The 25,097-nt window shown below is 47.8% G+C and overlaps 1 protein-coding gene across 2 annotated transcripts; it reads right to left on the reverse strand.

The window, feature by feature from the left end:
* Positions 1–603: 603 nt before the first annotated feature.
* On the reverse strand, positions 604–25,097 carry ARHGAP19 (Rho GTPase activating protein 19). 2 transcript variants are annotated; one of them, XM_051619742.1, is made up of 12 exons: positions 25,065–25,097; positions 12,534–12,799; positions 7,855–7,935; positions 7,300–7,509; positions 6,472–6,698; positions 5,862–5,948; positions 4,878–4,943; positions 3,964–4,152; positions 2,441–2,539; positions 1,752–1,844; positions 1,452–1,520; positions 604–1,233 (listed from the first exon to the last, which is right to left on the reverse strand). In XM_051619742.1, the coding sequence occupies exons 1-12, from the start codon at positions 25,094–25,096 to the stop codon at positions 1,177–1,179; spliced, it is 1,476 nt and encodes a 491-aa protein (XP_051475702.1). In that variant the 5' UTR covers position 25,097; the 3' UTR covers positions 604–1,176. The 2 variants fall into 2 exon arrangements, with proteins under 2 accessions (XP_051475702.1, XP_051475703.1); XM_051619743.1 differs by lacking the exon at positions 25,065–25,097 and adding an exon at positions 15,297–15,355.

The following is a 25,097-nucleotide window of genomic DNA, read 5'->3' on the forward strand; positions in this document are numbered from 1 at the left end:
CACAGTAGTGACCCTGTGTGTTTCTTACCCAAGAGTGTTTGCAGACAGGTACTTGGCAAGATTGGCTTATTGGAGCACTGTAGCTTAGCAAGGCAGCTGACACTGGCCAGCTGTGATTTGGGTTTATCCTGCATCTAGATGGTTTCATCTCATTTCTGCAGCTCAGCCCAAAAAGCAGAACCCAGTTCCAGCCCTTTCCCCCAGTTTATTGACTCATCAGTCACCCAGATATCTTGAGCCAAAGCCTTTGGCACCATTTGCAACAGATGACAAATGTCCAGAGCTTCCTCTCACCTCTCATGCTGCTGATGCTGTTCCTACACTGTGCAAACAACTCTGCCTGTCCCAGACACCCCAATTTCCAAAGGCTAGGCTGTCCTCCCCCAGGCAGCCTTCACCAACGTCCAGCCCCACTCAGCTTAGCATCCCTGGGGAAACACAAAGCAGAGACACTCCGTGTTCACCAGGCAGAGCTGTGCCATGGAAACATGAGGGCAGCGAACACGCGCTGCCTCCAGCTCAAGCTGAAACAGCAGGATGAGTCTACTGGGGAAGATGCTTTGCCCTGGCCCCACTTGAACTGATGGCACTCAAGAGCCTCTCCTCCCAGGCCCATCCTGCGCTCTGTACCGTTTGTGCACTCCAGCCCTTTGGGGACAGCAGGGCAAAACAGAACACGGAGGAAGCAGAGGAGGGCATAGCTCCAGAGGAGGCCTGGAGGTAACGTTAGCTGTCAGGGTGCGGATGAAGGCTGGAGTCCATCATTCTCACTGCTGGCAGAGGAGAGGGAGCAAAAACAAGCCAATGTGCTAAAAACACAGAGCAGAAAAGCAAAAAACCACAGCCTAGCAACATTGCAGAGGAAGCTGGGAGTGCAAATGGCCCTGCAACGTACAGGGCTCTCCTTGTAAGCAAGCACTCCAGTTCCTCCCAGAGCCAGCAGGTCAGACATGCTGCACGTTTTGGTTAGATAGTGGTTTGCCCCATAGTATAATGAAATATAATTTATGTACAGAAAGAAACAAGTCCCTGCAGTCTTTGCAAAGGTCCAGTTTCAAGAGTGCTGCCGTGTTGGTGGGGGATGCTGTGAGCCTGCAGCACTCCCCTCTCAGTGCAGCACATTATTCACAGCTTGCGAGGCTGGGCATTCCCACCCATGCGCTGGTGCGAGGCGATTCAGAGGGATGACGAATCCTTGGAAAGCAGGTGGGCTCGCATGCGTCTGCAGGACTCCTGGAGCAGAGAATTAGAGCAACTGAATGCCAGACACACAGAATACCATGGAAAAAAAATTTGATGTGCTGTCTTTCCCCTGCAAGGACTCTGCCCTGGAGTCTGCCTCCCACACCTTTTACTGAAGCAGGACAACAGACAAGGCAGTGACCAGACAGGGACAAACACAGCAATCTGTCTTGGGCTATACCAACCTCTTGTCCCACAGTTTGTCTCACCTCTTTCCGGCCCTCCAAAGATTTCAGCTTCGTTTGGGACATGTGCGCTGGAGATCCACACTTCTGTAACTGGACAAGAGAAGGGAACAGGAGTAAAGAGCGGGGGAATGAGGTGACATCCACAGCCATCCCTGGAGCAGCCTGTACCACCAGAAAGCAGCTACCACCCAAATCCACTCTTGGTTTGTCTGGGCCATAGGACTGCCCTACAGGGAGCAGGCTGTGTACAACTTGTGGAGGAGGATGAGAGAGAGGAAAGGTGGCACAAACCGATGTCCCAGGACAGGGAGTGGCTCTTACCAGGTGGATGTTCTCTTTGCTGACTCGCTCAGGCTCTGGTGTGGCATCCCTGCTCTTCCTCTCCAGGATAACCGGGGTTCCCAAAACTTTCCGCTGCCGTAAGAAGAGAGGGCTGTTGGCTAGTGCTTAGAGTGCAAAGGGGAAAAGAAAGGGACGGAACAGGATGCATTGCTGGTAAGCAGTTAGGTGCTGGGGAAGAAAAAAAGGAAGCCAAGCCAGGAGAAAGATTACAGAACAAGAACCATCTGAAATACCATACCAGTAGGCTGAGCCAGTCTGATCATAAGGGGCTTGCAAGCAGACCTGAGGCCTGGCCAGGAGCCCAGCCTGTCAGAAGCAGGAACACGCTGCTGTAGGGCAACCTAGAGTGTGCTAACATCTGTGCTAACAGGCTAGACTACACGACCAGCTCCCCTGTCAGTCCTCATCTCATCTCAGGAAGCAACCAATCCTTCAGAAAGATGCATAGATCCTACAGACACATTTCACGGATAATTACACTTTATACTAACAAGGTTTATTCTCACTATGCTGCCTTTTCTGTCCTCAGTGGATCTGTGTTCTTTGAAACAGCCAATACTTTGAACAGTTCCTACCTTTGAGGGCCTCATTCAAGCCAGGCCAAGGCAGAAGCAGAGAGCAACATTAAAAGCTCACAGCAGAGAGTGTAGGTCAGAGGCTGCCCTTACCTTAATGAGGCCACTGAAGGAGCGCGAGCGGGGGCGTCGCGGTGCTGGGGACGTGGGCACCTCAGGACCAGGAGTGAGCGCTGTAGGATGCTTATTAAACTAGGAAGAAACACAAGGGCAGCATGTTAGCATGGTTACTCTATATAGTTGCACCAGTCCCTTGCTGCTGTGTGTTGCTCTACCAGCTGCCCTCTGCCTAAAACTGTTTGTTCAAAGTTGAAAATCAGCTCAGAGCTGCAGAGATAAGAAAGAAGAGGAAGGGAACCTCTCCCACCCAGGATTACAGGAAGCTTGGGTGTGAGGCTGCTTTGTGCTGCCTACCAGGTTAGCCAGAAGTAGCAACTGTTGGAGCAGAAAGGGGTTTGGGCAGGAGCTGGAGACTGGTACTGACCGTTATCAACCAGTCTCTCTGGAGCAGCAAGTTGGCTGGGAATGCTCAGAGTAAGATTAGATGAGTTTGTCCACTCCCTACAGGCAAGAGGGGACAGGACTTTTCCCTTTCTGAGGGAAGAAGCTCTACAAGGCCATGATCAAGGCCAGGCCTGTACCTGTACTGGTACAGGTTGGGGGCTGACCTGCTGGAGAGCAGTGTAGGAGAAAGGGACCTGGGGGTCCTGGTGGACAGGAGGATGACCATGAGCCTGCAATGTGCCCTTGTAGCCAAGAAGGCCAATGGCATCCTGGGTTGTATTAGAAAGGGTGTGGTTAGTAGGTCAAAGGAGCTTCTCCTCCCTCTCTATTCTGCCTTGGTGAGGCCACATTTGGAATACTGTGTCCAGTTCTGGGCCCCTTAGTTCAAGAAGGACAGGCAACTGCTTGAAAGAGTCCAGCACACAGCCACAAAAATGATTAAGGGAGTGGAACATCTCCCTTATGAGGAAAGGCTGAGGGAGCTGGGTCTCTTTAGCTTGGAAAAGAGAAGACTGAGGGGTGACCTCATCAATGTTTACAAATATGTCGAGTGTCAGGACAATGGAGCCAGGCTTTTTCAGTCACGTCCAGTGATAGGACAAGGGGCAATGGGTGCAAACTGGAACATAGGAGGTTCCACATAAACATGAGAAAAAACTTCTTTACTGTGAGAGTGACAGAGCACTCAAACAGGCTGCCCAGAGAGGTTGTGGAGACAATTAAAACCCGCCTGGACACGTTCCTGTGTGGTGTTCTCTAGGTGATCCTGCTCTGGTAGGGGGGTTGGACTAGATGATCTTTCGAGGTCGCTTCCAACCCCTGAGATTCCATGATTCTGTGATCAGAACTGGGAAACTGACGGCTGGCACATCAAGTTTTCTGGCTTGGAAAGCAGACTTTGAAGCCCGGTTTGGTGCAGCCAGCTGCACTGTCAGCCACACCCAGGATAGGTCTCCTCCTCCCTGACTTCTTACAAGCTCTGCCCCTTACACAGCCCAAAGCCCACTCTCACCAGCCTCCAAGGACTAGAAATAGCTCTCAAGCCTTTAGCCCCATGCCCAGGATTTTAACTGATGAGCACACCCCAAAGATATCCTTCCTCCCCACACTACCTGCCGGATAAGCTTCTTCTTCTTTGCAGAGTCAGGCATATTGTGGACATGGCGGAAAAGCTCCTTCAGTGCCTCCTCCGTGCGCTGCTGGGTCTCCTCCTGATGGCAAGTGTCCAGCCTGCTTCGCTTCTGAGATTTGAGGGGCTGCAGCTCCTTGGAGTCAGGAGACGTCAGCAAATCCAGGTCGTCCTGGGAAAGTGAAGAGAGCAGTCGCTTGCCATGCTTTAATCCAAAAGAGCCACCCATCTGAGCCAGGCTGGGAAGAGTCTCGTGAGCTGCCTCAACCCCAGTGAATGCACAGGACTGTGCTTTCCCTACCCCTCTGCAGCAGCACTGCACCAGCAGGCCCTGTGCCAGGAAGAGGTGACAATGCTACAAAGGTGACCCCACTGCTTCTTCCCTCCCCTCCCAGATGCCAGTTGCAGCCCTTCCAGGCTTGAGAAGGGTCAGTGCAGCTCCTTGTAATGCAACTTCCCTCTGCTGCAGCTGTATGAGGCAGGGAAGCATTTGCTGGCAAGACACAGACAAATCTTGTCCTAGTGGCAGCAAGTAGCCTTTATCCTAGCCCCTCTTCCAAGCAGCCTGGCCACAGCAGCAGGTGCATCTGTCTGGAAAGCATAACCCCATGAAGGAGCAGGTGCTGCACATACTGGGCATGGGGAGCAGGTTTGCTGCTAAACAGGGGCTGGTAGCTTTTCCTGTGCTTTTGATTAACAGATGCTTCAACTCTTCCCAATTTCCCTAATGCAGCCACCTACACTACCATGCCATATGGTTCCCTCACTCCTGCTCTCTGACAGATCCTCTTTCATGACTTGTTTTGTTTTCAGCTTCTTTCACTCACAAGGATCCCTTCATAGTGTCACAGCCTCTGCCCTTTCCTGGAGGACAGGCACCGCCTTTGCTGGCCTTACCTTTGATGTGTGAGCTCTGGATCCCAGATAGTGCAGCCTGGCACACTCCCGGATATATGCTGGAGCCTGTTATGATAAGCAAAGAAAAGGCCAAACGTATGTTTAGTCTGTTTGGCCCTGGGGCAAGAGTGGCCCTAGCAAGAGCCACCTTACCACACAAGCCACTTCCACAGAGACTCAGTGACAGGATTTCATGTCCCCAGTGCTGTCCTTGTTCAGAGTTTTCTTTTGATGCAATCAGCACAAGTGGAACACAGAGTAAGAGCAGGGCTCCATAGGAACTTTTTCCAGGCAATTCCCCCAGCTCTGAGCTGGCCAAACAGGGGCCTGACAAAGAGGGCAGAAGAGGAACTTCCTATGGGAGGACTCTTTGCAGACAGTAGATGCCTACAGTGGCCAGAAAGGCCATGAGAAGCCAAGAGACTGTTGCAGAAACACCTTCTTGGAGAAACCTGCAGACCGCCCCATACTCCCAGCAGCACCCTGCTCTGAGCTAGACAGGGGCCCAAGACTACAGGCTATGCTTCTAATGGCAGCAGGTCAACTACAACTTGCAGAAAAGTTCTCAGCAAAATGACCCTCTGTATGAGGGATTCAGTTCTTGGCAGCACTCATCCAGGACAAGCCCCTTCACATTTCTTACCCTGCCAGAACCCGAAGGGAGCCTGGTGGCTTCCTGCCTCCAGGAACCAGGTTTCCTGACTGGGCAGCAGGTGCTAGGTGCCCAGCAGAGGGAGGTATTACTGCACCACGCTCCTGACCTGCCCGGCAAAGCCACCTCCAGGATGTCCTTCCTCATGGGCTGCCTGCCCAGCAAAGACCTCCTCCCTTATCACTAAAGGAACAGTTTCTTATAGAAATCTTACTTCTACTGCAGAGAAGATCCCCCAGAATTAACATTTGACATCTGGGATCTGTCTGGACAAGGAGCATTCAGTCTCCTGCTGAAGGGCAAGGGAGAGCAAGACCCCAAAGGGCACTTACCTTGAAGAGTTTCTGAGAGTGTTTAATCATGAAGGTCACTCCATTGTTTAGCTTTGTGATATTCTCCTGAAGGTCATTTGCTGTCACCTGGCAAGGGGACACAGTCAAAGGCACAGCAGTTAGAGGGGAGAAGGAAGGGTCTCTGCTGCCCTTACTGTCCCTGGGACATAAACACAAACACAGTGCCTCAGTAGGAGACCTGCTCCAAGGAGATAGGTAGGCAGGGCTTACTGCACACCAACAACCAGAGCTCACAGAGCCAACCTGCTCTGACAGGAGAACTAGACAACTCTGGGACCAAACAGTTCACCAGCAGCACAAGAAACCTCCTTGTCTGGCGTCATTCTTAAAAGAAGCAGGACTGTGCTGTGCTTCCAGTTTTACTGAAAGAGATGAAGAATCAGTTGCAAATGAGACCTACAGCAGGTCTGGACTGAATACCAGGACTGAGTCCTGCCAGGAAGCTACACCTCACCATCCCAACCTCCAAACATCGCTTCACTGTATCTGCACTTCATCTTTCCTCCTTGGTTCTTCCCCCATAGGCCCACCAAGCCTCTGCTTTCTACCCTGCAATATCCCACCCACAGACATGGAGGGCACTGCTTACATTTCTGGGCCATAGGATGTGGGGTGCAAACATGAGGGCGAGATTGTGGGCAGACATCTTGTTTTTGTCCTGCTTCTTGGCAGTCTGGTAGAGCAAGTCCAGCAGCAGTTTGAGCAGACTGCGGTTGGGTGCGGGAAGGATCAAAAACAGCAGCTGGAGGGCTTCAATCTGGCGCTCTTTGTCTGGAGTGCTGGTTTTATTCCCCTTCTCATCAAACAGTGTCAAGTCTGCCAAATCACAAGGCAGAACACGAAGGACATACATAACTGAACATGAAGGACGTATATTACCTTCCCTAACAGCAGGCCTATAGCAACCAGCTACCCTTCCCTCTCCACATGCAAATCTCCTGCACAATTCTTGGCTCTTTGTCTCTCTTCTGTCAGCTCCCAAGCTCCCCATCTGATGAGCTGATCTGTGGTACTCCTCCCACAGGACAACACAGTTGCTAAGAGTTGTGATGGGTTGAAGGGAAAACAGAGGAAGTTCACCTAAGGCAGTTCAGTAAGAGTTACTAAGTACACAGAAACCACACCTCACGCAGGGGACCCCCAGACTTAAAACAGATGGAGACTCAGGTTACCAATGTGGGCTTTACTGCTTAGTGCTGGAGAGAGAAGACTGGGCTAGACAGACTTGGTCTGATTCCTTAGCGTTTTGAGTTCCAGTCTTTCCACCATTAAGGTGAAATGGCAGGAAGATTCCTTCTTACCCTGCCTTTAAGGATTACACTTCCACAGCCTAGTGTGCAGCTCTGTAGCGTTACCAGCTTTCTAGGAGACTGGCTCCATTCCCTCTGCTCACCACTGCTTCTTGTTCCTCACTCACCTGCAATTTTGAGGTGAGCATGGAAGTGCTTGTGTGTCAGCAGTGGCTCTGGTAATTCACCCAGGAACATCTTAAGCAGGGTGGCCACATCGTTGGAATGAAACTCCCCAGAGTCCAGGTCAATATCTGTACCACTGTTCAGAGCATCCTTTAGGATCTGTTGCCTGATGCTGTTGCCTGGCACCCGAAACAAGCCTTCTGCTCTTAGATCTGCTTGGCAGAGGAGAGAAAAAAGGCCACTGATTAATCAGACACTGATTCCCATCTTCTTACTGAAGCAGCTCCTTTCCCTTTCCAGAGCTTGACAGCAAGCCTCAGTGAGCTCCATTCAGAGATATGACTTCAAGCTGTCTCCCATCCATAGGAAAAGTCCATGTGCAGAGGGAGAGAGGTTAACATCTCTGCTGGGTAATTTTGGGGACGAGTCACCTAGCCCAGCCCCAAGCCCTTGCTGCTGGAGAGCTCAGAGCTTTTCACACTGTCTGCACCAGAGACCTGAAGTGGGCCAGACAGATACCCTTTGGTATAACAAGACAGAAAGACAAAGTCACTTACTTTTGTGCAGATACTCGATCAGTTGGGAGACCTGTGCAATGCCTTCTTCTGTCAGCGGGGAGCCAAACACTACCCCTTTCTCTGCAGAACAGAAAATAATGTGTTCAGGAAGCTCAGAGTCCAAGAACCACAGAGATGAGTGATCCCTCAAGAAGAGGATCTCAGCATGCAAAGACCAGTGCCCCAAAACGCTAAAGGTGAAGGTCACAAGGACCCCAAACAGATGTGGGGTATCACAAGCACTACCAATAAGTCACTTCATCTCACCATGCTGTACTTACAAGGGTTTCATCATCCTGCTTACCTCAGCTTAATTAGTTTCTATCAGCTAAAGCATTCTCTAGCTCCTGAAAAGAAAACAACACCAGAACAGGTGCTTCAGTTTCAAAGGGCGTCTCATGTGCAAGCCTGGACCTTATGGCAACAGCAAAGTGGGAAGGGTAAATGTAACAGCCTGGAATGCCCAGGTGCTTGCCACATTTGCACGCTCCACACCTGGGAAGGAATCTCCAGATGAATCCTCACCATGGCTTGACATGAAAAGACAGAAAAAAGAGCTGCAGCCATGAGATTATGGGAGAGGAAAACAAGCAGAAGTGGGGAGAGCAGACCCACCTGGCTCACACTGATCTCCTTTTCAGGGATGGAATTCCCTAATTGCAGTGAGTCTCTCTTCCATGCCAGCTGCCTTGGTCTGTTTACAGTAAAGCATGAAGCACCAGAAAGCTGAATAAGGACAAGCTAGGAAAAAAGCTAGTAGCAAAGCAATGAGCTGGGCCCTTCTCCATATGGAGCACTGACAGCTCCTCTGACTCCTGGAGTTTGCTTTCATCTCATGAGGCTCTTACAGATCAAGCATGAGTTGCCAGCTCCAGAACTCCATTCAGCATAGGCTACAGCTCCAGAAGAAGATAGAAGCACCTGAGCTAAAAGGAAGGAGATTCTTGCCTGGAAGGAAACATTAGATGAGAAGCCCATTTAACTGAAAAGCACTTGTTGAACCAATGCAGAAAACTGTTATTGCAGAGAGGGGCTTCCCCAGGGAAGAGAGTGGTTATCCAGCAAGACAGTATATTCTAATAAATAAGTCCTGCTGGTGAGTTGCTTCTTCTATCAAGACACACAGCCAGCAAGCTCTGTCCCTCAGAAAGCTAAGACAACTCCCATGGGTTTCACTGGTGGCAGCCAGAGGCCTGAGCACCATTTCTTCCCTCAGATGCATGTAGGTTTTGACTGCAGCTGGAGAGAAGATGCTGGATACACCAGCTGGATACTGCAGCGTGCTGATGGACTGAGAACTGGAACCAGCTACAGAGCTGGGTTGTTGTGCCCTTGCACTTAGACTTCAAAAAGCCACCAAGTTTAAGAAAAGAATATTCTTCCCTTCTCCATGACCAGACTGCCAGGAGCATGGGCCACTTCTGAGGGCAAGCTGGCCATCTGCACCCCAGGTATCTGTGACTGAAGATTTCTCTCCTTAATTTTACAGCTGATACCCCAGCAATCCAAGTAGTTCATCGGCTGGTCTGATGAAAGTTATCTTCCCCACAAGATTTCTCTTGCCTTCCCCCCCCAGCACATTTTGATTTTACTAGCTTTTGGTCTACTGTTCTACAGATCTTACTGTTCTGTGGTGTTGATGCTCACAGCATGTGGGAAAGACCTGGTTAACCCTGTGCACTTCTCCAGCAGCCTTCCTGTACAACTAAATTTATTCCTCCTGTAGAATGTTCCACTTTCTTCCAGGACTTCTGAAATACATGGTAAGCCACCAAGAACTTCAGCCTCCTGTTAAATCAAGAACTTTCTGACCTCCCTCTGATAAAGCACATGCTTCAGTCTTGCAGGAGAAAGGAGGACAATGTGACCTCTTGATCCACATATAAGATCTGAAAGGCTTGAGTGCAAAGGGATTGCAAAAGATTCTTGTACTTGAAGAAAACTAAACTCATTAGACATTAAACAGATAGAATCAATAGTAGCCAGGAAGGGAAGAGGAAAATACATCTTCTTGAGACATGCAGGGCCTAACTAATTCAATTTACTTTTTAAGTCAGAAGTTAGATATCTGAACAAGAATTTGATTCTCAAAGAAACTTGAAAGAAGCATCTGGAGAATGGATGCTGAGTTGTGAAAGCTTAGATGTTATTGTATGATTGCTTCTGAAACTAAGCAGCAGCATGAGACTGAGTTTCCTAATGCTCAAAGGAGTTGTAAGTATTTGCAGTTTGATCAGCTCTGAGCTCTATGGTCCTTGGCCTCTGGCTTTGAAGAAATAAAACCTGTTTGTTCTAGCTGGTCTGTGACATGAAGAAAAACAAATGATGGCTCCAAGATGAAACACGCAGTACTTCAAACTGACTTTCTCTGTAGGCACAAACTGCTTTTTTTTTTTTTCCCCCTCAGAGTTTGGCCAAGGAGCTCACAGACAGTGCCTGTCAAGGCAGGGAGTCATTGCCATTGCAGCCTGGGAGTGCAGCCAGCAGACTCGGAAACATCTGCTAGCTGTATATGTAGTGAGACACATGGCCATGGAAACGTCTGAACAGAGGAAGGAGGAGCTCCTGGGGAAGAGAGCTGGCAGGAGATGTCAGGTCTGATAAGAGTAGTACTCCAAAAGAGTACAGATAATTTTTAAAAATGAGCTAGAGAAGACTCACAAGCCTGTGCTAGGTTTTGACAAGAACAGGGAAGTTTCCATACACGCGAAGAAAACACTTCCAACTTGGGTATTCGCTCACTTCTGTTTGTCAAGTGGCAAGTGCCTGAATGTAAGGTGTTCCTGCTACTCTCTTGGAACAGAGGAAGGAGCAGTAACAGGTATAAGCACTAACTGTAGTTTGGGGGCAGTGTGAAGACCTGTTATTATGGAGCAGGAAGGTAAGACATGGTAATATTGAATAACTTGCACCTAAGGATGCTAAAGGACTCATTTGCAGTGCTTGATTCCCTGCAGTGCTGTCTGGCCCAGTGTGAGTCTATCTACCAGGGTTCCCACCAGGTGAGACAGGAGTGGAGGGCTGAAGCCAGCACCAGAAAATTCAGCCCAAGCAGTGGAACTTGTCCTTATGAAACACAGCAGAGGAATAGGTTGCGTAGAATCAAAACCACTTAGAACCATTATATAAAGGTTCATGGGAAAAAAAAAAAGTGCCATGTTTGTATATAGTGATGGCTTCCTTCTCAGAGGTACTCACAATAGCAGAATCGCTTCAAGGAAGAGGAAGACTAATTAAAAGTGTTCAACCTCAGGCTGCCAGCATCTGAAGGCAGTTACCCACAGCTTCTCTGCCTGGAGACAACCAGTCTAGCTAGGAAACCAGAGTGGATGAGGGATGTGAGAGGTGCCCAGATGGAGGCAGTTTCTGCCTAGATGAGTGAGAAGGTTTAACTGAACTTACCAGAAGAACCAGCATCCCCTTGAGTGTGGGCAAAGGTAGGAGAAGGCATGCTCACACACACATAGAACACACTTTTAGTTACAACAAAAGAGTGGTAAATGCCAGGCAGTAAAGAGATCTGAATACAAAATGTGTTCAAAAGCAAATCCCAGACTTCTGAGAAGGGGCCTGGGGCTAATGTTTCATAACTGAGACAGCTGAACTTGAAAGAGAGGATACAAATAGTCAGTTTACCAGAAGAAAACTCCAGCTGAATGCTTGTCTCAGAAAGAGAAATATGTCCTCTCCTGGGGTTGAATATGTGCTTGAGTAGAGTTAGCCTGCAGAGCTCTGCCACTGACTCACTGGATTGGGATGTAAATCAGAGCAACACTGGCATTTGGATGGGAGATGCTTACAGATTTCTGAGCTGCACAGACAAAACCTTCCAGAGAGCTGGGACAGCAACTGAAGGAGACACTGGACCCTGAAAACCTGGGCATTATTGTTCTTCATGGAACCCGATGCTCTCAGCCTTTATTGATATTCTACCGCTAATGAGGAAAGCTAATGAGCTAAGGAACACAGAGCATGGACTACAATGAACACAAACAAGCAGGGACACAAGGACAGAGTGGTATGTATTGGAAGAACCTGCAGCTTGTTCAGCCACCCCTCTCCATCTCAGCACTATCCACAGAGCCTGACCAGAAACACTCAGAGACGAGAGCTGTGTCTCCGGTTTGTGCTGCACTGAGCATAGGAAGCAGCTGAATCAGCAAGGCCAACGTGACATAAAGAATGGCAATTATCACAAGAAGAAAGGTACTGTAGATGTGGCAGGGCACGTGCAAGCCAAGCCTCCTGGCCTCTGTTTTGCTCCCTTCTAGAGAATTCCCCAGTTACAAACCTGAAGAACTAAGCATTCAGCATGAACTCAAAATAGATAGAACAAGAGGGAATGGCTTCAAGCTGCAACAGGGTAGGTTTAGACTAGACATTAGGAAATTTTTTTTCACAGAAAGAGTGATCAGACACTGGAATAGGTTGCCCAGGGAGGTGGTTGAGTCACCATCCCTGGATGGGGTCGTTTGGATGTGGTGTTGGTGGCTATGGTTTAGGGGAGAACTTCGTAGAGTAGGGATGATGGTTGGACTCTGTGATCCCAAGCGTCTTTTCCAACCTGAATAGTTCTGTGATTGTATGAAAACAGGCCTATGATGAAAGTTTTGTAAACTACGGGTGATGACAGCCAGCATTACCCTTGAGGTGGGCACTGAACCTCATGCGAAACTCACCCTTGCGCTTCAGAGACATCAGAGAACGAAAAAATCCAGAGGCTGTGCTGTTTGCCCCAGGCAGCTTTGGGTCCTCCTCTCCCATCAGCTGGGCCAGCTCTGCCCCAGGCAAGTCAATGAGCCTGGTAATGTTGCTGACAACAAGCTCTGTGAACACTTCTGGTTTTTCATGGCGCAGCTTTTCCACAAAGAAGTCAGGATTGAAGATGATCGGCTGGGTACGGAGGGAGGAGTCGTTACAAATGACGAAATTGCAGATGGCATCACTGGGAAAAAAGGGAAGGAGAAAAAGAAAATAGTAAGTCCTCACTGCTTTGATTTTTTACAACCAGCTGGTCTGCCCTGAAGGAGACATCTGCTGACATGGGAGCTACCAGTCTACACCATCAGCACTGTCTGTCTTCAGTGAGTGTTCAGCATAGCACAGTTACATTTCCCTTTGGAGCAAAACAATTTCTGGCCTGTTTGTACAGCACAGCCCCAGACTAGCTCTCCTTAGTGTGATGATGACATATGCAACACACAACTTCCAGCTAAAAATGTTACTGTATCTGCATCCTGCTAGCTCAGGCAGATATGACACCCAATATTTTACATTAACTTAACACTCTCAATCATAGGTAAGTTTGGTTCTGTCTCTTTTCCTCCCCAGAAATTCCCTCCCTGTGGCCTGAAAATATAAATCTCAATCTTTTTTTCCATGGCCATCTTATACTCATCAAGCCCCATTGCTGTTCCATCATCACTACGTTCTTATCAACAAATAAGAAGTTCCCATGCCCCAGGACTTTGTTTTTAAGATCATAAAATGCACAATTACACTGATGCACAGTTCAAACCATTTGATGTGGTCAAACATTCCCAAATAATAAGCTGCCAGCTGCGCTCTGCCAGCTACAGTAATTGACCAGCTAGGCACTCTTGAGTCTGGAGTGAGAGAAAACCCATCAGTATTAGCACAAGCCATTCAACATCAGTCCTTGAAGATCCTTCAGGAATCTTCCTCCTCACACATCTCTTTTTGATTAATCCAGTTTTACCTCTTCTTCAAGCTGTCCTTTATCCAACCTCCCTGTTTTCTACTGGCGCCCACTTTCTCTCTTTCATAGCTTCTCATGTGGCATGGGAAAAGACATGCATCTGAGACACTGCTCTGCTAAGGGCTACCTATAACAGACACTTATCCCTACCAGAGGTTAGGTAAGCTACATTTACCATGTCTAAAATAAAAATAAAGAGTTATTAAAAAGAGATCTCAGGTCAATCAATGCTCTGAATGCTCACACTTAAAGCTTAACCCCATTTCCATCTACCTCTAAGCCTTCCATTACCATCTTCCCACCAGTGTTTCAAACACTTGCTTCTGAAGTCAAGCACACAAGCTAGAGTTGCCTAGTTTGCTTCTCCTGTCCCTCTTTTACTTAAATGTGAGGATTAGTGTAATTATTCTCAGTCACAAGCTGCTGCCTGATGTCATACTCTTCTAGGAAGTGCTGGTCTGGCCATATGAGTTGTCTTGCCAGTTCTTCCAGGGCTCTGGGTGGAGGCTGCCTACCCACCCAGCTTGCACACCCTGTGTGCTTTCACTGCATGACATTCCCCCAATCCTTTAATCGTTCTTGGGCTCTTACAGAATACTTTCCATTGTTTCAACATCCCTCCTCAGCTGTGAGCTCCTGCTGAACACCATTTCCCAACTGCAGCTGCCAAGCGCACAGGTAATAAAAATTTATGGGTCTCACATAAATCAACAGCAGCCAAGGAAGGGGAGAACACCAAAGCACACATTGGCAAGTCACCTAACTTCAGCCCACCTCCACCCAGTTACCTGTGAACCCAACAGTCATCTGAGCTACTGCTGCACATCTTTCACCTGAAAGACCAACTTGGCGTGATTTCCAGGGTGCGTGATCAGAATGAGAGAATAAAAGCTGGGACTCACAATACACAGGGAGAAAGATACTTGTTGAAATCAGAGGAAATCAGGCTCTCAGCAACACTTGTATCGTGAGAACCCGCACAAAACCTTCTCCCCTTGCCACTGCTCTCCACAGATGTCAAAGACTCCTTCAAGAGGATGGAGGAGAGGAAGGTCTGCAAGGCAGACCTTAAGGCAATCTGCCAGGACATCTAAAATTTTAGAAAGCTCTTAAAGGCTCCCAGCTGCATGTCTCAGCGTGGCCTAGAGATCATGCTGCTGACTCCAAATGGAGACCATATTTTTCTGAGAACCTCCCTGCCTGATTTTCAGCAGTTTCTTACTGGCAATAAATCAAGACCTGAACACCATAACTCAGCATCAGCTGCCAAAAAGCAACTGCCAATCGATCTGATCATATTCGTATTTCATTGCACAGGGCTACAATGCACAAACAAGTGCCAGCTCTGCTCATAATGTGGAGCAAGCCCTTTGCCTGAAACCCATGACAACTCATTCTGTGGCAATACAGATCCTGAGAAGGGTTAATAGTAAGTGTATAGGCCCAGTGACCCTGCCTGCAATGATCCGTGCACTGTTATTCACTCACTAGCAGTTTTGTTTCCCCACAGAGAAGATATGCAAATACTTCGTAGCAGTTACATCAAGCATCACAGATTATCTGCTCCCTCTGACAATTAGATATCTAGATTCAGAGAAAGAAAATTAAACAATTTTGTCAACTAGAACTGAGTGACATAACTTCTCCACAGCCAGCGTTACAAGTTGCACAGAGTTTAACAATATTTAATGCAAAAATAAATAGAAATAAGTAAATTTCTTACATGAGTGCTGAGAGCTTTTGGAGAGGCATTAGGAAGCAGAGACAGGGAAAAGAACTTGCTCCTTGTTTCCAGCAACAAAAGAAACCTGCCTGTCCCAGCACAGCCTATGCAAATTCCACGCATGCTATGAGACACAAGGGCGCATTATTGGGTCTGAAAGGCCCCCTTGGCACACACTGGGCATCAGCCTTCACACAGAGACAAAACAGAAAAGAAAAGCTGGACAAATTGATTCATGTCTCTTGCCAAAGGCTGCGTAGCTGGAGTTTAATGGCAAATAATTCCTACATAGAAACCAGGGTTTTGAATTAGGACCAGCGTGGTATTAAGTGCTCTCCACCTGTATCCAAGAGGAATCCACAAAATAGCCCGAGTTCTACCCTGTGTTCACCATGAGTAAAGCCATGCAAACATATTCCCAACAGCATCCAAGCACAACGGATGTTACAACACTGACAAGACAATAGTCAATTCCCTTAACTGCACTACCCTGTGGACAGAAACCTTGCTAGAAACATTCTGTCCCTGCCTTTCACACCTTTAGATCATTTCAAAGATCATAGACTGGCTTCTCCAGAGCTGGATACAGCACCAGGCCATTGCTCTTTGCTACCATTACTGTGCCACTGCGTGCCGTTCATCTACTTCAGGCTTTCCTTTCCACGTTTCTCTGGATTCCCATCCACTTTCCCTGCCTGCCACAGCTGGGACCAGCCTTGTATACTCTTATTGTAGTGTGGCACTTCAATGAGCTACTTAATTTTGAAAGATCACTTTATTAGCAGCTCTTCCTCACATAGAAAATTTGCCTTTGTATCATTATTGCTAATCAAAATGGAAATGTGAGGCAAACCCCTATTTCTGAGCAAAGATAAAGCCCCCACTGGCTTTACACACAATAACCCTGCCAATCCTCACTGCTGCACACTATAACCTTCAGAAAAAGCCATGTGCCCCATCTGCTGTTTTCATGTTAAAAAAGGAAGATGGATGTACTCTACCTACACTCACAGTTTATGTAACAGCAAAGGGGAGACAAACATGTATTCAGGGAGCTTATTGCCTTTTTTTTTTTTCACTTTGCTTGCAATTAAGAGTTTTATTTTCTATATGCCGTGATTTCAGATTGCTTTACGACACATCAAAAGAAGGGAATAAATAGCTTCCTCTCTGATCCCATGAATAAAATCAAATCGCAATGAATAATAAAACCTTGTACTAACAGGGCTGTGATTAAGACAGCAGATTAAAAAAAAAAAAAAAAGGGGGGGCTTAATATTGTGCTGAGATTCTTGCCATTCTACTATCTTTTAGGAGGGAAGCCTGTGATCCCAGCCCAGTCACAAAGAAAGCTGTCTGTCACACACAACGTTCTTGCTTCAGGCGTGACAGCCCCATCATTTCATGGGGAGTGGATGGTGCAGGAGGTCAAAATCATGATGGATCAATTAATCCCTAAGGTAACTATATCCAGGCCAGGGAAATGCCTTGGAAACATGGGCAAAAATGAGACTTTAACTGGCAAAACCTGGTTATTGAACCTGTGGTGCAAAAGCCATGCTAGCAGGCAGATTAACTCAAGTGGCAACGAGCCTGCAATCTGAAGAACTGTTTTAGTGGCTTTTACAGTTTTCACATTTTTCTAACTCCATCCACATGAAGGCAGAAACAGGTTCAGGCAACATGAAATAGAACATACGGAGAACACAAGTAAGCTAAGAAGGAGAAGGAAGAGGTACCTTTGGGGCACAGCATTAGCTGTGTTTGCCTAACTGGGAAGTGAAAAAGCTGGAAGCTGCAGATTTCAGGGGAGCCTTATGTAACTAATTCAGTGGGCAAAACCCATCTCTGGTGCCATTTTGTACACCTGGAATATTATCACTTCATACACACCACAGTAAATGGGTCTTACCTTAGGAGTAAAATGAATAAAGAGCTTTTGAAAATAAGGCAGATAATGGAAGAGTATCTCACTATAATAACAAAATCTTCAGACTGAAAAACAGCCAGGCTACTAGCAAATACTGAGAGCAAGGCAATAAGTAGGCAGTGCTAAAGAACACAAAACATGAGCAACTCTTTGCCTGGCTAAGCACAAAGGGAGACAGGACAGATGCACACAGGCTCCTATTTCCCCAGGGAGAGAGAAGTAGCATCGTTTCCTATGTTGTGCCAGAGTAAGGAATCAATTAATGAGGATGTCTGAAGACGTATTTCCAGAGCCAGATAGGAGCCATCCCAGATTTTGCAATGAGATGAAAGAACTATTGTGGAATTATGTGGAATCATTTTAAGTACAAAAGGACTAGAAGACAAATTATTTCCTAGATTAAAACCAAAAAGATTTAACAGAAGTCTAATGGGAATGGACAAGAGGCATTAGAAGTGACTTCACAGTTAAGGTTGCTTTGAGGACTGTACTTCAGACTGACATTCTTGTAAGATAGCGTAACAAAGATCACATTCAGGCCTCAGACTAGGCACAATAACTCTTCATAGAATGCCTGACTTGCCTCTGAAAAATGTCAAGAAAAACAGAGCATTTTTTTGCCTAGGGTTATACTCATAAGGTCTTATGGGGCAAAATCCTTTTGTGATGTGCACATGTGTACCAACTCTTGCCTGCCGTCTCTAGACTTAACACAAGCAAGTCATACTAGATAATGCTGCCTTTTTAATTTTTGCTTTGCTTTAATTGAAACAGCCAACATGGAGCGATTCAGCGTTTTGGCTATGGGTAGCAGATACTAATACACAATTTAAACAGCAAGGAGCTGGGGAAGAAAGCTGCTATTATGTGATGGCAGCCTGTGCTGGACAACCCTGAACTCACGTAACACCTGGGCATCTCTTGAACATCAGGTAGATTGAATATCCAAGTCACTGCTATAAGATTTCAAATTCTGTCTCAGTAAAGGACTCAAAGCAGACCTCAGCAACATCAGCTACACATCTGTGATGGGAACCTAGAGACAGACCTATCAGGGAAGATAAAAGGGTTGGGCAGGGGAGCATGAGCTTTGGAAGAAACTGAAAATGCAACATATTACCATTGTCAAAGAACACTGCAGTAGCAAAACAGCTTGATACATAGGAAACATCAATAAATTTGCATTTCAGCAAGAAATTTCTGAGGATTGACCTCAGCAAATTCTTTTGTGATATCTTTAATAATAGCCAGTGGAATATTTTGAAGTTGACAAAGCAGTACTTCAATCAGCCATCACAACATCGAAGTATCCAGATGCCTTCTAGTGCTAGAAGGAAGAAAAAAACCTAAGAGGCATCTGAAAGCGGAACCGCATGTTCACTGCAGTGCTCCTCAGCAAGACTCCTTCCCAGCTCTGGATGATCCCACACTGTGTGATGGCTCAGCCTCCTACCAAGGCTCTGTAAAAACCCACAGAAGCACAGCTACCATCAGAACCCAGTAATTTCACATTAAAGATCTGCAAGCTCCTGTCTGCCTTACCACCAGAATAACGCAGCCTGGCAGTATTCAATAGCAATACCGCTCCGGTTTTCATTACTTTCAATGCAGTCTAAAGTTTGTCTTTATTTTAATAAAAACCCCTACAGGGAGCAGCAATAGAAGAGAAGCCTTAGATCCAATCCTGATTTCACTGAAACCAGCACCAAAACTGAATCTTTTTTTTAGATGGCAGCAGCTGCCTCTTCTCATTACCAATCTATTCACTTTTATCACTGTGGCACTGGGAACCTCGGTCACAGCTGGGGACTCCGCTGTGCTCCATGCTGTACAAACACAGAACAAAGGCAATACCCTGTCTTCAGAGGGCTGATAGCTAAATCTGAAATGAATGCTGGAGGGACAGAAAAGAGGAGGAATCCCAAGAGAAGAGGCAGCACTATCAGTCAGCATGACTGATATAACTGAACTCTGCCAGCTTTTCTGTAGACACTATTAAAAAGGAGGGCAAGGAAGGACAGGAAAAATAATCAGGTCACACTGCAGACATTTAGAAGAAATCCAGCTTCTGCACAAGGGGCAACATGGGACTGAGCACAAAGGAGTCAGTTTGAAAGCTATCAGGCAGGGACGGCTGGGATGTGGGGCTGAGGAGGCAAGAGCTGAGCTGCAAGCACTGGCTGGAAAGCGCTGGCAAGGCAGCAACAACAGAGCAGCAGTGCCAGAGGAGCCTGGCAGCATCACAGGACACTGTGCATCCGGAGCCTGGCAGCAGGGTCACAGCACAAGGAAGCCCTGCAGCCACTTCCCACCACCCAGAAGATGCTGGACAGGCATGCTGCCTCCCTTGGGAGGCAGTCACCAGGGCCTGGAGCTAGTCTGTGTAGAAACTGTATTGATGTTGTTTTCCCTGTCCCAGTCATATAATTATAATAATGAGAAAACAATGCATCTTCGTTACTTTATTTTACTAATTTAAGCTATTTGCTTTGTGAATAATGTACCATAAATCTGAAGTACTCAGAGGGGCCAAGTGGTATCTGCCCTGAATGCTGTGACCCATGCTCTGCAGAATTACCCACCACAACCTTTGACTACCACTGAAACTAAGAAACTGCAAGGACACCTACTCTTTTCATGAACCCTAAAACCTTTCTTCTGTACTCTAAAATTCTTTACTGAACATTTGTCCACAGACTCATGCCAAATGACTGCTCTTCAACTTCATTTGTATCCCAGATGGAAAGTTTCTTCCCACTTTTGTCTGTTCAGCACTTAGATGGGTGGACTGCAAGGTCCACACATGTCTGTTGTATCCTCCAAGTGTGGATGGATAGCTCTACCAACAAGGATAGCATTCCCTTAATCTCATTTTGAAATGTCTTTTTAATCTTCAGTTCTCCATTTTGAGTATATTTGAAGTCAATAAGAGCCATGGCCCAGTCCTACCTTTACCTCTTTGGCCCCTAGAACTCAGAAATTGCTGCATACACCTCTCATTGTCACCCTTACACTTGAAGATGCCCTTGGGCATCCTTGAGAGACTGGGAAAAATGCTGTTCAGAGACCAGCAAAGATACACCATGTAGATGCTTCTGAGTCCAGTAGTTCCAAGCCAGTGTCCAGGTCAGATGTAAAGAGGAGCTGCACAATGAGGTCTACTGCTGACATGATAAACTGAGCAATCACATGAAAACAGCACAACCAAATTAACAAGCTATTGTAGCGATGAGTCTGGGAACTCAGAGCAACCCAGCAAGGGAGGGCGTTTTCCTTCAGCCCCAGTGTGATATAATCACAAAAAACTGGTAGCACCAACTCATGCCCAGAACACATTCAGAATCCCATCCCAAAATCATCTGCCAGTGCTCAGGCAATTTAAGTATAATGTGCTGCAGCACTCACATGTTGGCTTGACTGCTGCTGTTATTTCTGGACTAAGGGGATACCAAGACCTGGGTCAGGACCCACATCCAGCTCCCAACAGTGATTTTGGGGTTGTAGCCTGGCAAATACAGAGAACAAAGGTACTTGGAAAGTCACAGCTCTTTGCTTTTGTTCATTACACTTTTGTAACTCTACAACGCTTCTTTGCTCTAGAGGTGCAGTGGGCAAGCCACGTGCTTGCATTTTGTATCATGGTGGCATCTGCAAAGGATGAGAGCACGTCAACCCTCTTCTCATCAGCAATCCTCTGCAGACACCACTGAGTATGTCAGAGGCCACATCCCATGCTCCAGATGTGTAAACTTTCACAAGCTGGAACTGCAATGAGATGCACCTGGATGCACGCCAGCATTTAAATGAGCTGGTGACATCTGGTCAGTGCTGCAGAGGCACAGAGATAAACAGGCTAGGCCAGCCGCAGAGCAGCGCAGCACACGGTACCAGAGAGACAGAGATGCCCAAAGCAGCCCAATTAATTTACCAGATTGAATGGAATGGGGCCCTGCTGCCTCTGAAGGGGATTTGGGCAAGCTAGGATGTCAAAAGCTGGAATATTGCACTCAGATACTAGAATTCATATGACAGAAACCTATACTGTCACCTTGTGCAACTCTCCCATAGTGATCAGAAACTGCTGCTCTTCCCATCCCGCCTGACAGGTCTGGTTTCACCCGGTTTCTCTGCAGAGCCCAGGGAGCAGTGATATATTTCTGTGCTGCTGAGCAGGATGTGGAGTGGCATGTGCGTGAGAGGAGAGCTCCAGGCACCCCTGAGCACTGTGAAGGATGTTCCCTAAAAGGCTTCCCGCTCTCCCTGGCACAGCCAGACCCAGCACACTTGTCTCCTGCTGTATGACAGCTCATGAGCGGGGCTGTAGGAATGCCCACGTGGAACGCCCAAACCATAAAGCTACATTTCAACACTGAGCCTGAGCTCCAGCAAAACAAAAAGGGAAACTAATGCCAACTCCCCCGAGAACTTCCTGCCTCTGAAAATCAGCGCTGCCACATTACCACTCAGGAAGAAAGGATATTTTGGCCAGACTCCAAATTATTAGAGCTTTATAGGCCAAAAGCAAACACATTAAAAGTTTTTGTAAGCCAGCTGGCAGGCAATTATTTAAGCAGCTTATCACATTCCCCACTATCGATAGTTTCTGAAAAAATTTATGAGGAAACTCTAGATAGCTTAATAGCAATTACCTAGCATAGAGGTGGGAAAGGCCAAAAGTCAGGGGGTGAGGAGGCTGTTGCACCTCAAAGAAAAGGGCTCAATACTCTTGTCAGACACAACAGTAAGTGTAATGCATTACTGGGGTGAGAGGCCAGGAACACTCTAGACCTGTGAAGCTGTGAAACACAGGCAGCCAAATCCATCACACTGTGGGGTTCCTTTCATTTCTCTCCCCTGCTGGGTCCAAGACCCCTGTGACTTGGGGCCAGAGGGACCCACAGTGTCAGTCCCCAGGATAGGTTTGGCCAGAGCCTGCTGGTTCTGCACAAAAGCAGCACAGCAGGGCTGTGCCTGAACTCAGCAGCACACAGGCTAAAGAAAGGGCCTCAGCTCCCTGTTGTTGCCTTCAGCTAGGTAACACGCAAAAACGAGATCCTACAGAAACAGCTAACTCTGAAACAAGTGGAAAATCTGCTTTGTTTTCCACAAGCTGCAACCAGGAGCCTAAACCAGTTTACAGAGGGACAGTATTTCCACTAAGGACTTGACTTCAGTGTAACCATTAGATATCAGCCAACATTTCCATGCTGCCCTGTCTCCTTCCCATCTGTTCATGCCACTTATTAAACCAACACACGCTGGAGACTGTTGACCTTTAGGACAAGGAATTTGATTTCCCAGCACTCAGAGCTTCAGCTTCAGACTGAACTGAGTGCCCAGGCACCTTTAAAGGAGCATTAACGAAGCCCAGTGACATTTTCATATGCATGTAAATGTGCACACAGCAACAAGGCAATGACTAGGCTGGCAAGGAGACCCAGACGCTGCTTTGGGCTATGTGGGCAAGCAATGCTCCCCCTTCATGCAAACAGACAATGAACTGAAGCGTAACAGAACAAGGATCCTGTTGTCCAAGCCTACCCCAGGCCCTGGACAAGAACAGGACAGAGTGTTATGTGCAAACATACAAAAATACTGCAAATGCAACACAGTCTTGAGCTTGGGTCTGGATGTGTGCCTGTTGGGGCTTGGACTAAGTAGGGAGTTAAATGCAAGCCTAGGTTTCAAAGATTTGAGTGAGTGTTGTGGAGAAGGGAGCATTTGAGAAAGATTGTCTCCAGCTCCAGGCTATCTTCAGAGAAAAGTAGCCATGCTCTCAGACTTGGTTGATTTCAGAGGCAAAGCCGTTTTTTCTGCATGATGCTCAGCAAGTCACTTTTTGCCACAGACTCACATTTACAGTGAGCATTTTCCTATTTGCAGTAAAACATGGATGGCAATTGTCTCTCCTTTCATTGCCTGTTTATGACATGAGGTCTTAAATGTCCAGTTGTGCAGTAACACTCTATCAAGCCATTTTAGCAAGATGCCTTATGTCCTTTTTTCAGCACATTCTGCCTTCCAGGCCCATGTCTTTCTCTCTTCCACTCATCACATCCTCGCCTATATCAAATGGCCAATGTGAACACTGTGTGTCTGGCAAATGTTTAGGTGCTGTTTGAATTGAACATTAAATACATTCATTAGACAGACAGATGTTTCTCTTTTGAAATAGAGCAGTCTGGCACCCTGTGATCATAATTCTCAGTTATGAAGAGCCAGGCAGAGGTTAGATTGACCACAAACAGAAGGGAGACCCGCACAAATCATCTTTTGTCGTGCTCAGTAACATTTGATAAGGAGGTTAAGACAACTAGCTTTCATTCCCAGTTTTCAAGTCAGCATGCTGTAAGACCACACTCGCAGCGTGCAAGCTTTACTGCTAACTTGTACTTCTCTCCATATGAAAGGAAATAGGGACAAAACTATGGTGGTATAGCATGCTTTAAAAAAAATTAAAAGCAGCAAGCTTTATGGTCTTTGTGGTGATAGACCTGTAAAGCAAGAGATCGATTTGCTAGCGCTAGCTGGGGGTGACAGGAGGCACAGGAGTAAAACTTACACTTAAGGCTTTGCTTTGATCTATCCACTACAAACACTGGTGATGGAAAGGGACAGTGGGGTGGGTAAAGAACTGGGGAATTACATCCTAAGAACAACCATCAACCTATAATAAACAAATGCAATAATTTGGATTGATCCATGCCACACTTAAATGCTTTATCCAAGAATGTTTTAAATATCAATTGCACAGAGCAAACTCATTCTTCTATTAGGTCCAGCATTTTAGGCACTCCCTGCTCTAATGAACCACAATGAGCATCATCTCTTCATCCTCTGCTCCAGAACAACGCTCTGCCTCAGCCCAAACACAAGAGCAACTCTCCCAGATAAGCAAGTGCCATCAGGATGGGTCCTGCACAGCAGAGAACAAGGCAGCACTGTGAATCAGGGTATGAGGCATCAGCCCTCAGCTCTTTTGTGAGTCCACGAGAATCACTACTTAAGGGATACTCAGATTGCAGCTCTATAGCACATGTGCAGGAGAGGGAAAAAAAAGGAAAAGATGTTACAGCTTTTCAGCAGTAACCCAAAACTACCGCTGTACTGAGGTGCTCCTACAGCCTCCATCGTTTTGTTTCGGCAGCAGTCACAGAACGGTAACGCATACAAAGATTAATTAAGCGAAGCTTACGGTGTATGCATATTGAAGAAGAAGGAAAAAAGCGTGAGCGGTGGACAAAGCACGGGAGGAAGGGCTGGATGCAAAGCAAGTCTACAGAGTGCCATCACCCTACCAAACCCTGCAACTGCCAAGCGCTCGGTGTGGCTGCGGGAGGAGGGAGCCAGCCCCGCACCCCTGCGGGCAGCGAGCGGCTGCGCCGGAGCCGCGCAGGGCTGCCGGGCGGGCACGCGCCCCTGCGAGAGGAGGGCGGGGACGCGCTTCCCCGCGGAGCGGCCGCCCTGCCCGGGCCGGGAGGGCGCGGGAGGCGGAGCGGGAGCGGGCAGCGCTTCCCCTGCAATGCAGCACCGCCCGGCTGAGCCCGCGGGGCCGGCGGGGCAGGCGCCAAACCCGCACGGCGAGACCGCACGGCGACACCTGCACCCCCGCAGCTGCCCCCCGAGCACCGGGGCTGCCGGGCACGGCGGGACGGCCGGCGGGGCAGCGGCCGCCTGGCCGCAGCAGGGCCGGCGGGAGCCCGGCTGGCCAGGGAAGCGCCGCAAGGGGCGGGCGGAGGCCCAGGCCCGGGGACGGGTGCGGGGCGCCCCGCGCCGCGCCGCGGCCAGGGAGGGCGCCCCGGGGCGGGAGGGGCCGGAGGTGCCGGCCCCGCTCCTACCTGCCGCCGGGCGCCCGCGCTGCCGCCGCCATC

This window comes from Apus apus, chromosome 4 (assembly GCF_020740795.1).
Source record: "Apus apus isolate bApuApu2 chromosome 4, bApuApu2.pri.cur, whole genome shotgun sequence".
Taxonomy (NCBI): domain Eukaryota; kingdom Metazoa; phylum Chordata; class Aves; order Apodiformes; family Apodidae; genus Apus; species Apus apus.